Source organism: Pteropus medius, unplaced genomic scaffold (assembly GCF_902729225.1).
Source record: "Pteropus medius unplaced genomic scaffold, Ma_sr-lr_union100, whole genome shotgun sequence".
In the NCBI taxonomy this organism is placed as follows: Eukaryota; Metazoa; Chordata; class Mammalia; order Chiroptera; family Pteropodidae; genus Pteropus; species Pteropus medius.
In genome coordinates, this window is record NW_024354503.1 from 12,895,473 (window position 1) to 12,908,107 (window position 12,635).

Sequence of the window (12,635 nt, forward strand, 5' to 3'; positions counted from 1 at the left end):
CCATTTTTCCTACCTCCACTCTCTAATCAGCATAAGCTGTTCTTTGAGTGTTTTAGGAGAACGTAAGGTTGGCCTATTTTAGGGGGGATAAGGTTTGATAATGTGGGACCACCCGTTCCAAGTTTGGGCAATTTCAAAGGACCAGGCTTTGGAGACTCGGAACGACCTGTACAATTTCACTGTCACTGGGTCTGACTAAACACAGAAACCAGCCTCCCTTTTAATCTCCATCCCACGTGTGGAAAACCATAAACTGAAGAGTGCCCGGATGCACAAACTAATAAAGAAAAAGAATTAAAGAAAATTTCGTTCCAAAGACATCCTGTAGTGTTCCTTAGGATAAAGCCCAGGGTATGGTGTCACCAGTTTGTGATTAAACACACACACACACACACACACACACACACACACACAAACACTTGAGAACAGATAAGAGAATAAAAGTCGTATTTAAGAAAAATAGTGAGCACACAAACCCCTGGGATCGCCCGTTACAGCCTCTCTGCATCGATGACTACAGCACTACTGCCCGTCTAGAAAAGGCACACTGCGGAAAGGCTTGGTGACCAGGCAGAGAGAAAACTTCAGCTAGGAGTCTTCGTCTCCTAGTCCCTCGAGTTTCCCAGCTGGGCCCGCGCAAGCCCTTTGCTCTGGAGGACATCGGCCCCCTCCATCCTCTAAACTCTGGCAGCGCCCACCCTGCTCCCGCTGATTGACAGGCGATGCAGCGACTCCCAGGAGCCCCCCAGAGATAACAATCTTTACTGTAGCCAATGAGGTCCAAGAGGCGGGGCCTGCAGCAGGGAGGTGGTGCTGGTCAGGTGCTCTGCTCCGAGGTTGTGTGCAGGTGTGCGGCTGCGGGTCCAAGAAGTGCCCTTCGCTCCCGACACCTCACGGCTACTGCCGCGGGTCTGCCGGAGGGAGCCTTCTCCAGATCTCCCCTCCCATTGCCCCAATCCAATGCGGACTGACCCGGTCGCTACGAAGGTAAGAGTCCAGGGGAGTGGGCAGATTGCCTCCAGGGGACCCACACGACTCCTGTGGGTTCCCCAAAACTCTCCCCCAGTTACACTGCGCACGCGCACGCGCGCGCGCACACACACACACACACACACACACACACACACACACCCCACATTAGGACATCTGTCGGCCTCGGTGGGCGTACCCTACGCTGCGACCCTTCCCAGTGGCTAGGATGGAATGCCTGTGGAGAAGATGGGGCGAAGCATCGCCCCCTTTTTGACGTCTATTCGTTCTACACACACATACTCCTCCTCCACTTTCTCTATTCTTCGCGTTCTTGGCGCCCCTTCCCTACAGATTTACAAGGCTGTCTGTGGGGGAAGGATTGCAGTGGAGGAGGAATTGGAAAACAGCCCAGTGAATTCTGGACCCAGAGGTAGGGATTCCGCCGCACTGTGCAGTATTTTTTTGTATGAAAAAGAAAGAAATCTGAGATTTCTTTCATCCCACCCCCACCTTTGTTTATTGCTTCATGTAATGGATGTGATAACGTTGGTTCTGCTTACCAAACATTCCTAAGCTTTAGACAACACTTAGCTTTTGTTTTCCTTTGTTTTGCTTACCATAGCTGCTGAACGATTTACTTAGAGGAAAATCAGGTGTTTCAAATAGTCGATTCTTTTTCTAGTCTTATATTTGATTCATATTAGTCTTGTCTTAGGAAGGTGAAGGAGCGGGAGAATGAGGGAGGAACCACCATCTTCATCCACATATGTTAGTAAATATATTTGCATTTCCCTACTGGAACTGATTGTTAATGTTCCTTCGAATTGGAAATATTATTGCCATTGGAGAATTTTTTAAATTTAATTTTGAACGGTTGTCTGGAGACCAATACGTAAGACAATTTCAGTTTAAGTGGTGTTCTAGGTATAGTGAAATCATGATTTAAAAATAAACAATACAGAATTATTGGGCAGGAAAAGGAGAGAACAATAAATGCTTGATTTGCAAGTCCTATGAGAATTGACAAAATTTCCTTATGTATTGTTTCTCCATATTGCCTCTTATTAGCTTTCTTGAATAGAATAAAAACTTTTTTAGAAATATACGGAAATTTTTTTAAAAACCAATAGCCTTGGTCCAAAGAGATTATTTAACTTGGGAAGTGCCTTTTCTACAGGTATCACTGACAAGATTAAATGTAACAAATTTTGACATTAGGAAGGTCAACATCAAATTTCAAAATTGGGTTTCTGTTTATACTTAGTTGAGAATCTGTTTAGAGAAGGCTGTGACTTGATTATTAAATGAATGTAGATTACACTTCACAAATACATTTGAATGTCACAAATTTGATGTCACTTCAAGAAACCAAGTTCATTTATTTTTTCCTCTCTAGTAACATCTCTAACCACGATAAACCAAACATAAGCCTTGGCTTTGAAAAAGCCAAGGTGTATACACACACACACACACACATACACACACACACACATATTAAATATATATGGACATATATATTTAAAAGCATTATTGGATTTGCTAATGGTACTTCCTTGTTGCTAGGTTCCTACAGTTGGTCTAAACACAATGATACCTATGTTCACAGGTATTTTTCACTTGGAATCTATATGATTTTATTAACCAATGTGACCCCATTAATTTTAATAAATATATATATATATATGTTCACAGGTCTTTGGCTACAGAAGTCTGAGTCAATCTGAAAATGTTTCTAAAAAGTCGTATGTAAATTATGTCATATTTTAAAATGACATTTGGAAGCTTATTTAAATAATTCCTTTGAGGAATGTTTTGATTTTTGATAAATTCTTGGAAAGTTTTTAATGCAGCAAAACTTCTTAGCTTTATTATGCAGGTAGCCCCAGGTCTGTTGTTTAAGATGGAGTTCTACGACATAATCCTTTTGGGCTCTAATTTATGATATAACTGGGATTACTAAGCATCATCGCTCTCAGTTTTGGGTAAAGTATACAAAACAAAATTATTGTTACTAATTTATATATTTTTTTTTTATATAGATCATCTTACATTGAACTGATCAAGTACTTTGAATATGACTTCAAAACTCCTCTTGGAGGCCATCATCCTTGCTGCATTAACACTTTCAATTACATTTTCTCTTTCACCAGACCAGCAAAAGGTTCTACTAGTTTCATTTGATGGATTCCGTTGGGATTACTTATATAGAGTTCCGACACCCCATTTTCATTATATTATGAAATATGGTGTTCATGTGAAGCAAGTTACTAATATTTTTATTACGAAGACCTACCCTAACCATTATACTTTGGTAACTGGCCTCTTTGCAGAGAATCATGGGATTGTTGCAAATGACATGTTCGATCCTATTCTGAACAAATCTTTCTCCTTGGATAACATGAATATTTATGATTCTGAGTTTTGGGAAGAAGCAACTCCAATATGGGTCACAAATCAGAGGGCAGGACATACTAGTGGTGCAGCCATGTGGCCCGGAACAGATGTAAAAATACATGAGAGCTTTCCTACTCAGTACATGCTTTACAACGAGTCAGTTTCATTTGAAGATAGAGTTGCCAAAATTATTGAGTGGTTTACATCAAAAGAGCCCATAAATCTTGGTCTTCTCTATTGGGAAGATCCTGATGACATGGGCCACCATTTGGGACCTGACAGTCCACTCATGGGACCTGTCATTTCAGATATTGACAACAAGTTAGGATATCTTATACAAATGCTGAAAAACGCCAAGTTATGGAACACTCTCAACCTAGTTATCACAAGTGACCACGGAATGACCCAGTGTTCTGAGGAAAGGGTAATAGAACTTGACCAATATCTGGATAAAGACCACTATATCCTGATTGACCAATCTCCAGTAGCAGCCATCTTGCCAAAAGAAGGTAAGTCTGACAGAGTGGTGGTCTGAGACTAGGTCTGCGCATGCCCAGTGCCACTGAGTGGGGAATTTTTGTTTCTATGCCTTTAAAGTATGCTCGCTCGTGTCATGGTAATAGTATGGAATTTAATATTCAGACTCTGAAAAGATAAAATCTCACTCTTTTTTTTTTCTTTCTTTTGTTACCGAACTGAACTTGGGTTCTCTTCTTGGTGAGCAGGGAACTAGATATTACACCAAGAGTGATTGCCACACAAAACAAAATTGATTTGCAGCAGATAAAAAGCCTATAGGGGATACTTTCCAAAGCTGTGGTTCCTGGAAGTGGAGAGCCCCTGTGCTTTTATCCTGTCAATTAATACATATTCATGATGGAAATTTTCATCATAGCATGTAAGGGGGTGGTGTCGAGTTGACACAGGCACAGAAGCAAGGAGGTCAGGCCTCTTCATGGGCACATGTTCAGAAAATAGTATCCAAACTCCTCCCAAATGTGGGGATTTTACTATTATAATGAGCTCTTGGTCACCTTAAATTCATAATAGCTACCCTAAGCAGTTTGAGCTAGTTCTTTTCTTGCTTCTTTTGGGAGTATCTGCAGATGCTTATCTGAAGGAACCAGCTAAGCATACAGGATGCCCCATATTTTCCCTGGAAAATATGCTAACAGGATATTATTTGCTCTAACCACCAACCTGATGGTATCACTTGGAGTCTAATTTTTCACTCTTTGCTAGAATATTGCAATTGATGCTCTCTATGTATTTAACTATTTGGAATCATCAAATATGATGAAAATGACAGCTTTCCTTCTCAGAAAACTTGAGATGGGTATATACATACAAAATTTGCATGCAATTACAGTTATTTCAGGCCCTAAATCTTTCTATAGAGCCTTAGTTAGGCCCTGCTCCATTAGAAAGCAATGGAGTGTGGGAAGGAAAAAGCTTTGGTCAATGTGAAATTTCTTTTTCTTATGTATAAGTAGAGGAAGTAATAATACCTTGAACTTTTTATAAACCTCTCCTGTAAGCCTCATACCTGTCACCTACATGTTACATCCCCAGATCTCAATGTATATGCAGAGCAAGACTCAGGCCTGCTCTTCTGACTTTTATTTTATCACCTCCTAGGGCTGGCTGGGTGTCAAATGAGAGAACAGTTTTTGGAAAGCTGAATACTTCACAAATGAGAGTTCTGTCCCTCCTAGGGGAATTAAGAGGATCATAGAAAACTGACTGTTAAAATATGCATGTCCACCTACACGTAAACTTTTCAACAAATTCGATATAAACCAGCAAGCTTTTTGTTTTTTAAGAAAATCACATTAACTCTTCCATTTTCCTTATAAAATTGGTATGGCGTTGCCTTATGTGGGAGGCAGGGAGGAACCCCCACCAAATAGATTTGAAAACAAGAAAAGGAGTGACTATGGTACCCAGGTTTACTGCATTTGAAGTTATAGAGAGTACGTTTATAACACCTCCAGGGTTTTAAAAAACTTTTCTGTTATAGTCTGCTTTCCCCCTCTAGGCCTTTCCCAGCCCTCACTCTCCACTTTTATATTTTCTTACCTAGAGATTCTCTACTTTGCACTCCTAACTACCAATGTAACTCTTAGTTTGGGTATTGCAATGCCCTAGACATTTTACTTAGCACCTAAGTATGTACATGACTAATTAGTGTGTGTGTGTGTGTGTGTGTGTGTGTGATTAAGACATCTCAAATTAGAGATTTCTGGTTCTAGAAAATGTTCTCTTAATTCTATACGGTGAACTTACTTACAAGAGAAGATGAATTATTTCTGTTTCTCCTTTCAAGATTCTTTCCTCAAGATGGGAGTTCCAAAGTGTCTGGCTATATTTCATTGTGTGTAGCTTGCTGGCTTTTTACTTCAATGGAGTGTCAGCATCGATTGACCTCTATTGCCATGACTGTTTCTTTGATTGTGACTGCGAGTGTCTTATTCTGAATGCCTCGTGTTCTCCCTTCTCTTTTAGGTAAATTTGATGAAGTCTATGAAGCACTAGCTCATGCTCATCCTAATCTTACTGTTTACAAAAAAGAAGAGATTCCAGAAAGATGGCACTACAAATATAATAATAGAATTCAACCAATCATAGCAGTGGCTGACGAAGGGTGGTATATTTTACAGAATAAGTCAGATGACTTTCTGTGTGAGTATATTACAGTATTGCTTTTCGTTCTGCATCTTCGTTTGCTAAAGTGTGTGCTATGGATGATACAGCCAGCCATTTATTTTCCCGTTGAATAACTAGTATCATACATTAATAGCAAATTTAAGATTCTTGGAGCTTTAAAAAGAGGTAAACTCCTAAAAGTGAAATATTTACTTCTCTTGAAGCCATTAGACCAAAAATATGCACAGTGACCTATATGGCTAATTATAATCATTATGTTCTTGAGAAAAACATAACTGAAATTTATAAATTGAATTATTCTGTATCTGTTTTATATTCTGACTTCATAAGAATTTAATCTCTATTTTTATTTGAAATTGCAGCTTTCTAGTTTGTTTTTTTTTTCTCCCTTCTGGCTTTACCAAATATAGGCCAGCTTTGATCCTTGGAAACATTTTTAAAAAGAAGTGAATGTCATGGAGAATAATAATATATCAAGATGTGTTTTCCTAATACCTAGTAATATAATTTTGGAGATATTGCCACTGATTAAATTTAGAATATGATGGAACTTCCTTTTAAAATTCAAATGCACAAAATAAGGCAAAAAATAAATAATTTTCTCTTTTTATAAATAGCTTTGGAAAAATCATGCCCAGTATTTTACTTATTGTGTCTGCCATTTGCATATTTGCTCCCAAGCTCCCTGTCCTTTCTCTGCTCTACTTTGTGTCACCAATGACAAACCCTACAGACTAAATTCCCCAGGCTCCTTTGCAAATTGGTTTCTGGTTAGGTTTGACTTATGGAAAAAGACCCTGGCAGAAATTTGAAAGCCAAGAGGAAGGGAGAAGCTGGGGTATTTGTCCTCAGGCTATGTCTCTAATGATGGCTTCATTTCTTCTGTGATCTCAGCTCCATGTGGACAGTGTCTTTCTCTATGGCCTCAGCTCCTTCTAAGTGGCCCTGTCTTTTGGGCTCTGGTACCACCACCTCTTCCTCTGTCACTCCATCCCTGGGGGCCGTACAGGCTCTCACTGTTCCTAATCACTGAATAAGGTCATCCCATGTTTGCTTCTCATCTCTTCAACCCTTTTATAACTAGTCCCCACATTAAATTCCCTCTATTAGACTACCTGGCATGAGTTTCCTGATTGATTTAGGTAATAGTATGCACTACTGATCAAGTCACTGGAACTTGTTTCTACTCTGTTACTTGAATATTGAAGGAATCACATTGTGTATATATCAAAGACCAATGCACTCCTTCCCCAGCCCGCGCCCCCCCCCCGCCACAAATGCTTTTTTTGGGGCATTGGTCCTTGATATATATTAAGATGTACAAAAATGTCCCTTTAAGTAGAACTGGGTTCCTATCGTGTTAATTGGGGAAAAGAAAAGCGGTTGCCTGACAATGGCACTTGTAATATGTATATAAGTCATAGTGATAGATTATGTCATATAATTTCTATAGGTACATGGTTCCTGGTTCTTAAACTGGTTTTAAATACAGATAATGATCTTCAAACCAATATTTAATCACACCAGGGGAACTGTTTTAAGAAGAACTTTAAAAATGATTTCTTTGGCCATGAGAATAATTGCCACTTTTTCGTGTATCATGCAGGTAGCTCCTATGCTAGATGGGCTACTCAAAACTTCACAGTTAAAATGAATGTAAGGGGCTCTCTTGAAATTTGGTTTGGTGAGCTACAAATATACAATGGATCAGTGACATCTATTTTTGACAGAAAACCTAATGCTCCTATATACATTATGTTCATTTATTCAACAACATACTAACCACTTCAAAACATGGGAAAGGTTTTATAAGTCATAATGACTTCATTTCAAATCTAATTTTCTAGTAAAAAGTGAGATATAAGAGAATTATCTTATATCTAAGGGTCTAGATACCAACTTTTAGAAATGAACATAGCAATCACCCAATTACAAATTATATAATGGCATATTTCCCAGTGTTAATGTTAGCACTTAACTAAATAGAATAGCACAGTACCCTGTCAGATAATTATAAATGAGTTCATAAAACCAGCATTATTTTTCCTTGAATAAATTTGAAAGAATCATGGCATTTAGAAAGACTTCTTTAGATGGATTTGGCCAGGCATATTTGGAATTACTTTGAGGAGATGACTATGGGTCAGTTTATGACTTTCGGAAAAATTGATTTAGGATTTTTTTTAATGTTGTGTTCCCATTGCATATTTCTCTGTAGTGGTATAGGTACTAGAGACTGATTTGCTAGTCATTGTTCTCACCACCTTTAAAATAAAGACTGTCGGTTTTCTTAGGTTGCCATCTTAGCTGCAGTAGCTCCTTCCCCTTTGCACCCTGATATTATGCTAGGCACACATGCCTTTAAAATGTAGCTTTTATTATTCAGGAGTTTTCATCCTTCAATTTTGTATCACTTGATAAGTCAGAAAACTCCTCAAGTTTCTATTTTATTTGTATCTGTACTAAAGCACACAATGCTAAGTTGGGTCCTGATTTGAACCACCAAAGTCAGGATTTTACCCACAAGTCTTGACCTTTATTTTTCAGTAGTGGACTGTAGCTGTCACTAGAGGTTTGGTTTTTGTGATGTCTTTTGTTTTTCTTTTTTATTGTTTTTCTCCTTTTGTTAGTAATTATGAATTCATTATCTTCATGACTAAAGAGCAATAATCTTTAGAACAATAATTGGAACATAGTAGTTACCTATTTGCTATTAGTTTACCTGCCACCAAAAACAAATCAGTTTTATTTTCCCCTAACTTGGCTCAGCTTTGCTCTTTACCTTTCTTCCTCTGCTGCTTGGCCTTTGAAAAAGATCTGTGATCATTTGACTTTGCACTTCCTGAAATGAATTGTGATGTTGATAACAGCAAAGATTGTCTTTAAATGATTATTTTATTTTAAAAGTCGAATTGGATAGAATTTGTGTTGACTTGTTCAGACTTTGACAATACAACAATTATTTCATCTTAATGCCTTCTGGCTGGCTAACTTATTCATGCATTTTATCTTTACAGTAGGCAACCACGGTTATGACAATGCGTTAGCAGAAATGCATCCAATATTTTTAGCCCACGGTCCTGCCTTCAAAAAGAATTTTACAAAAGAAGCCATGAACTCCACAGATCTTTATCCACTGCTCTGCCACCTCCTCAATATCACTTCCATGCCACATAACGGATCACTGAAGAATGTCCAGGATCTTCTCAGTTCAGCAGCTCCAAGACCAATTCCTTACACACAGAGTACTACGCTCCTCCATGGTAGTGTCAAACCAAGAAAATATGAGCAAGAGGAATCATATGCTTATTTCATAGGGATCTCTCTTGGTAGCATTATAGTTATTGTATTTTTTATAGTTTTCATTAAACATTTAATTTGCAGTCAAATACCTGCCTTACCAGATATGCAGGCTGAAATAGCTCAACCATTATTACAAGCCTAATGCTACTCTGAAGTGGAGATTGCCTAATTATGGCAGTGCTTAAAGGTTTCAATTTCTAGGAAACCACTTTCAGACATTTGCACAGACCATTGAGCAGTTACATGCATATACAGACACAGCCTGCCCCTCTCTCTCCCTCTCTCTCTCTGTCTCTCTCTCTGTCTCTCTCTGTCTCTGTCTCTCTCTGTCTCTCTCTCTGTCTCTCTCTGTCTCTCTCTCTCTCTCTCTCTCTTCTCTCTCTCTCTCTCTCACACACACACACACACACACACACACAGGAATACACACAAACGGACCAAAATACATATATCTGCAAATAATTAAAAATGTGGAATTATGTTTCCATTTTCCTTTCTGGTCCAGGGGTAGATAAGATCCTGCTTTATTTGTACTTGGCACATATAATGTATATATTTAGTAACTTTGCACTATTTAAAGTATATATTGCACTTTAAATTATTCTCCTAATGGGTACTTTTATGTGAAATGCACTTTATTGACAACTATCCTATAACTTGATTGAAAAAGACAACTATTTGCACCCATGTCACAGAATACTTGTTATTTGTCATTCAAACTGAATGAAATTCTAATAATTCCTGATTAATATAGAAATCTATCTCTTTAAAGTGGGAGAGCAAGAAAAAGTGAAAACTGTTGAAAATTAAATTTGTACATTAAATTTTGGAGAGACGCATTCCTAACAGCAGGACGAATCTATGGGCATTCCTTGTCATATTTCTTTCCAAAGGACATGGGTTTTCATTTTATTTTCCCCAAAAGGTTCAATTACTGACACATTTATTCTAAATATATTGTTTCTGTCATAAAATCATGCGGCTGTATTTCCTGATTGGTCATTTTACTCTAATTTTTATAACACCATAAATATACATTTCCCTCTGTAGTCCAGCAGTGGCCTGGATATTAGAGATAAGACATGATCTCAGCAATGTTTTCTCTTGTTCTATAATTATTTGCTTCTTTGAAAACTAAATCACTGTTAATCACATTAAAAGTTAAATTAGGTAAAAACGATGTTTGTTTTCTTTCTGGTAACTCATAGTAACAGAGCACAAGCATCTTTTAGATACAAATATTTGAAGATCCAGACTTGCAAGAGAGCATAAACTCAAAGTGTAGGCCACTCAATCCTTGTAGAGCTTGGGGGAAAAATTAGGCCCGTAGTACACAGTGTACCCAGAACAGTGCTGAAGGGTGCATAATAGCAAAAACTAGCAAAATAACTCCTAGAAGTAACAGGTGTTGAAATAAGAAGAGCTGAGATTGTAGCTTTGTTTAATGAAATATTGGAACACCTGCTCCCCAGGTGCTCAGTGGAATCAAAGATGAATCCAAGTTCACAAATAGTCTTTTCCTCCTCAGTAGTTTTTCACCTGCCTGGTCATTTCAGTTCCTCTCATTCCAACCACCTAGAGGACCTTTTAAGTAGCCGGGTTGGAGAGAGGGAGATGTTACCTACGGTTTCTTAGAAGAAAGAAGAAGCCTCAGAAAGAACAGTTTTCTTTGAGGAAAATAGAAGCCAGTTTATTATAGACACATGGCCCATAGAAAGTACTGTGATTTCATGTATATTTATATATCAACTGACTAATTGGAAAAGTGGAAAAGGCATTTCAGAAAGAAAGGATAACTTAGATTTAAAGAATAAAAATGGCATGGTTAAAAATACAATTGAATGTAAGTGCTTCCTAAAATGAGGTGGCTTAATTATCTTTAAAATGATACCAGTAAAAAATGTTAGCACCTCATTCTCATTTTATGATATAACCTCTTAATAGGATAGAATGGAATCACTGAAAATAAACTATGGATTCAAAAGCTGAGAAGTTAGATGGTAGGTAGCAAACTCCTCAAGAAATCTGAACTCTAGATTAGACATTCTAGAATATGACCAATCACATTGGCTTGCTTTGTAGCTATGAACTTACCTGTGTGATTGAGATGCCAATATAACAACTAAAAGATAAAATTTGTCTACTTAAAAGCATTACTATTCAAGTGCTATCTGTACATTTAAATTAATTGTTTCATTAAATTCATTTTAGAAGGTGCTATTACCTTAGATGAAAGTAAATTCTGTAACTTTGGTGAAATCATTAAAATTCCGATAGTAAGATTTTGTTATTGAATGGTTTCTTCTATTTACAGAAACTTATTTTCCTGTAAAATATCAGCAGGAGAGTTTACCTGAAGGAAAATAAAATTTTAACTTTGCTGTGAAAATCTAGTCACTTATCATCCTTTGATAGCTTTTTTGTTGTTTTGATTTTACCTGCATGCATGTCTTCATGCTCATACTTTGTATACAGTGAACAAAAATTAGCACATAGATGTAAAATTTAGGCTAGCTAATCTTACTAATTGAAAATAATTTTAAAAAGGTCAGAGGAATGGAGTTCTCCCCAGCCCACCCTTTTTGCTCATCTTCCATCAGCTATTTTGTACAATTAATTGATAAAATTCTTTTCTTATTCAGTGTGTTTTGCAATTTCTCCCTTTACCACCTGCCATTTAACTTTAAAATTGCTGAAAATGAATGAATAAATAAATTTAAAATTGCTTTTCAGGGGGTGGCTCCATAGTGTAGTGGTTAGTACATCTGCTTTGCATGCAGAAGGTCCTGGGTTCGCACCCCAGGTGAAGCCGCAGACCATATCATGGGGGTGCCAGGCCCAGGGGCGCCAGGCCCCTGGAGGCCCCAGGCCCCTGGAGGCCCCAGAGCTGGGGCTCACCCCGAGAGCATGTGGGGAGGGAGGGGATAGCCTGCTTTTAGAGATCCAGTTCTAAAGGGGAAACGGCAACATCCATGGGTCAGGGGTGGAAGTGGGGCTGGGGGAAATAAAGAGGGGGAAAAAATTGCTTTTCAAAATGCTTTCTGACCTCTTAAGGTAAAACTAGGATCCTATTATTAGTTTCAGTTTCTTAAAAGAAGCTATCATTTCTAGAAAATCCAATAAAGATCCTAGTTCTTCTAGTTCTGATTTTTTTCAGCTATCCATTAAGAGTGACAAACTCAAGAGGCACAGAGCCAGGGACCATTCAACCCCCTGATTAAACAAGGGCTCTTAAAAGCTGTGAAGTGACTTTCATGACATAATTGTTAGTGCCAGCTGGTGTCGGGATCCAGGTATCT

The 12,635-nt window shown here is 38.1% G+C and overlaps 1 protein-coding gene across 2 annotated transcripts; it reads left to right on the plus strand.

Annotated features, from left to right (window-relative positions):
* Nucleotides 1-785: 785 nt before the first annotated feature.
* Nucleotides 786-9,631, plus strand: ENPP5 (ectonucleotide pyrophosphatase/phosphodiesterase family member 5). 2 transcript variants are annotated; one of them, XM_039854918.1, is made up of 4 exons: nucleotides 786-987; nucleotides 3,012-3,875; nucleotides 5,872-6,048; nucleotides 9,051-9,631. In XM_039854918.1, exons 2-4 carry the CDS (start codon nucleotides 3,047-3,049, stop codon nucleotides 9,476-9,478), a joined length of 1,434 nt encoding a protein of 477 aa, XP_039710852.1. In that variant the 5' UTR covers nucleotides 786-987; nucleotides 3,012-3,046; the 3' UTR covers nucleotides 9,479-9,631. The 2 variants fall into 2 exon arrangements, with proteins under 2 accessions (XP_039710852.1, XP_039710853.1); XM_039854919.1 differs by lacking the exon at nucleotides 786-987 and adding an exon at nucleotides 1,124-1,402.
* Nucleotides 9,632-12,635: the final 3,004 nt, after the last annotated feature.